Here is a 3,677-nt window from a genome sequence, read left to right on the forward strand (position 1 = left end):
AGGCTGGGGAGTGCAGAATTGTATGGATGCAAGGTTGGTGGAAACATGGCAGGGTGCTGACAACCCCCGGTCTGGCTCCCAGGGTCGACAGTCCACATAAGACCACCCCAGGAGGCAGAGTCCTGGCAAGCAGAGAGGGTGAAGGGGCAGAGAGGGCAAGAAGTCCTCATAAAAAGGCCACACCTTCCAGAGGCGTCATCTGACTCTGGCCTGATTGACAAATTGGACTTCATCCCTACACAAGTACAAGTTGATGTAAAATCCCGGGCCACATAGGACATGCAAATAAAATTTTGCTAAAGATAATTCAAAAATGGTTGCAACAGTACACTGACAGGGCACTGTTAGAAATTTAGGTTGGATTCAGAGACAACATGGAACAAAGGGTATCACTGCTGATGTCAGATGGATCTTCACTGAAAATCTCTATTTTATTCTATTTTATTTTATTCTAGGGAACACCAAAAAGATGCTGTGACAGGTAGGTTTGTTGTGTCAACATGGCCAATGAACATGTGAGATTAGTTGAAGGGCAGAGAGATAAATTGTGGGAAACAGAAGGATTTCTCCCAAGTTGTCTCCCCCCAATATATGCCAAACCTAGCTGCGTGCATATGACTATACACCTGGAGGTCATCAGAAGTAGGTCAGGGTTATTTTCCCTAAGGGTTATCAGCCATCTAGACCAAACAGACACCACTGTTTATCCCACAACAAATAGGGCCCACTCCCTTCTGATAAGGATAGTAGTTGTCTGTTTCCTTGTAGGAGATGCCCGAGGTCAAACCCGCCCTAGGATGACCAAGGTTAGGCTGCCATCATGACTCTAGGGTCTGCCCATCTTGTCACATGTATAACCCTAGACCTTCCCATTCCTATGGGCACCCCCCTAGCTCATCCCCTTCCTGTCACGCTTGTGCCTATCATACATCCCCTTCCCACGATGTGTATGCCTATTGTACTGCCCCTTCCTGTGACAGTGGTGACCTGCAATTACGCCCCCCACTAAGATATAATGCTTGGTCAGCAATAAGTGGGATCCTCCAGCCTCATGCCCAGGGCTCCAGCCTCTGGTCCAGCTCTCCAACTTCCTGCCCGGTCCTTGAGCCTCCTGCCAGCTCTCTACCTCACCTCCCTTTGGCCCACTGTGTGCGGACCTGGCTGGTAAGATCATGGCCATCCAGGAGGTGAGCATGCTACTATGAAATGTGTCTGACTCCATTATTTGACTTTCTCTTCTATCTCTCATGCTCTAGATGACATATATATACATATATATATATATATATATATATATCAACCGTACAATTGTGCATACTGAACCGGTGATTAGTGGTGGGGGTCTGGCACCCCAACTCATGCCACAATAAATGCTTCTCCTCCTCTCTTGTACTTTGATCATCCGACCAGTGTGTGGTTGCCTTGCTTGTTCTGTGCCTCCATTTGCAAGCTACATTACGTGTGGGACACCTAATCCATGGACAGTGTCGCTGTCACTCAAAGTTACTTCAAGGCCTGCTTCGCCACACTACTGGAAGGTACATCTCTTGAGCTGGGGACTGTCGAACCCTGTCATCTGGCTGACTGTTGGTGACTTGCCTTGCCTTGCTGTTTGCTGTCTGTGGCTGGATAGCCTGAATTGTTCCATGGATGGCTACCCCGCAGCCCTTAAGACTGCTGATGTACTAGCTGTCTCATGGAAGTGAGTTACGCTGAGCCATTTTTACTACCTTATAGATTAATTAACTGTTTATTTCTTGTTATTTATCTATATAAATGTATATATAATTATTAGTGTCCTGGTTTTGTTTCTAGAGAACCGTAACACAGATGATTACCTGTGTTTTGTTGACCATGCAAAGGCATTGATTGTGTGGTCATAGTAAACTATGGATATCATTTAAAAAATGGTATTCCAGAACATTTAATTGTGTTCATACAGAACCTGTACATGGACCAAGAGGCAGTCATTTCAAAACAGAACAAGGGAATACTGCATGGTTTTAAAATCAGGAAAAGGCATATGCTCAGGATGTATCTTTTCACCATACGTAGTCAATCTATATGCTCAGCATGAGAGGGGGTACCCCCAAAAAAACGAATTTTTTTCCAAAGCTATGTATTTATATTTTTTAACAAAACAACCTTATCACCTTCAAAGTACTTTTCTTTTTTTCCCAACCCCAAATGTTATTTATTTAATACAATCATCACAGGGTGCAAATGGAGACTTAATTTAAAAAACAAACACAACAGAAATGACACCACAGCTTGAGATAAGAGTTCTTTCTACACAGACATCAAGGAGCAGGGTGGAGGGAGGACAGACAGCTACAGAAGAGAAGAGAACACAAGGACAGGGAAGGTCAGGGCTCTTGGCTGGAGACTTGCTTTGAGTAGGTTTCCTGCAGGTATTTCTTAAAGGCTGTGGGGTTTTTCCAGAGTTCCGCAGAATGTGTGTTCAAAGGGCTGTCGATGTTGGGCTCTCCCAGCAGGCTCTGGATGGAGAGGAGAATCGTCCTGACGTCATACAGGGCAGACCACTTGTCCTTCAGGATGTCCACGCAGATGCTACCCTGAGTGTCCACGTTGGGGCGGTAGCAGGGGGTGAGGAGCTTCACTGTGGGTGCATTGTAAGGGTAGCCACTGGGGAACTCCCGGGAGAGCTTATACCTCAGGTCTTCAGAGACAGGACCAGCTGCTCCGTGGATGGTCCCTATCCACTTGAAAAGGTTGTCTGATTCCGGGAAGGCAGAGATTCCTTTGTCGCCAGACATCAGGAGGGTCATCAGCTCCTGTTGTAGCCTCTTGCCCACGGAACCTCGGGCTGCGCCCCCGCTGGCCTCGGCTCCTTTCCGGGCGGCTACGGCACTGGCTGCGGCTGGGTTGCGGTTTTGGGAGGCCATTCGCCCGGTGTTGGCAGACGGGATCTCCGGAGACTGGAAGGCAACTGCCTCAAAGTACTTTTCATTACACTTAATACATTTGTGAAATCTGCAAATCCATTCTTGGAAATATTTTCCAAACTCGTCTGTTTGGGTGGCTGACAGCACCCCCTCATTTTTATGGTTGTCAAATCACTGTGCTTTCATGTCCCTCTGCATTCACGGAAACAAAAAGAAGTCGTACAGAGTGAGGTCAGGTGAGTCAGGTGTGTGGGGCAAGAGAGGCATGTTGTTGGGTTGTTTTTTTTGCCCAAAACTGGAGCCCTGAGTTGGCTGCATTAGCAGATACATTGTCATGGTGGCCAAACCAGTTCCTCATCGGCCACAAATCAGGCATTTTTTATTGCACACTGTTACACAGTCTTTTCAGAACCTCACATAGAAAGCTTGATTAACAGTCTAGCTGGTGGAATGTGTCTGGAAAAAGCATGGACGCCCTCCCCGCAGACTGAGTTTCCCAGAGACGGGCTAGTTCTGCGAACAGCTGCACCCTCTAAAAGCACAGACCGCCCATATCATTGTTCCTAGAACCAGACAGGCTGACCTGGTACAAGGAGCCATCAGTCATGCCGCCCCACTGAGCAAAACCGCACCTTCGTCACTGGAAAATACCTAACTCTCCAGAAGCTTCAGCGGGAGCGGGAGGCGGGCGGCGGGGGGAGGGGGGTATAAAAAAAACCCTCAAGTGCTCCCCTGGGGCACCTTCCACAGCTTCACTTTACTGTAGGCTGT

The 3,677-nt window shown here is 47.6% G+C and overlaps 1 protein-coding gene across 2 annotated transcripts; it reads right to left on the reverse strand.

Annotated features, from left to right (window-relative positions):
- Nucleotides 1-2,300: 2,300 nt before the first annotated feature.
- On the reverse strand, nt 2,301-2,921 carry LOC142447124 (ubiquitin-conjugating enzyme E2 C-like). Of its 2 annotated transcripts, XM_075548822.1 has the most exons (2): nt 2,779-2,906; nt 2,301-2,691 (listed from the first exon to the last, which is right to left on the reverse strand). In XM_075548822.1, the coding sequence occupies exons 1-2, from the start codon at nt 2,904-2,906 to the stop codon at nt 2,367-2,369; spliced, it is 453 nt and encodes a 150-aa protein (XP_075404937.1). In that variant the 3' UTR covers nt 2,301-2,366. The 2 variants fall into 2 exon arrangements, with proteins under 2 accessions (XP_075404937.1, XP_075404938.1); XM_075548823.1 differs by having other exon boundaries at nt 2,301-2,921.
- Between the last annotated feature and the right edge of the window lie 756 nt (nt 2,922-3,677).

Source organism: Tenrec ecaudatus, chromosome 4, assembly GCF_050624435.1.
Source record: "Tenrec ecaudatus isolate mTenEca1 chromosome 4, mTenEca1.hap1, whole genome shotgun sequence".
In the NCBI taxonomy this organism is placed as follows: domain Eukaryota; kingdom Metazoa; phylum Chordata; class Mammalia; order Afrosoricida; family Tenrecidae; genus Tenrec; species Tenrec ecaudatus.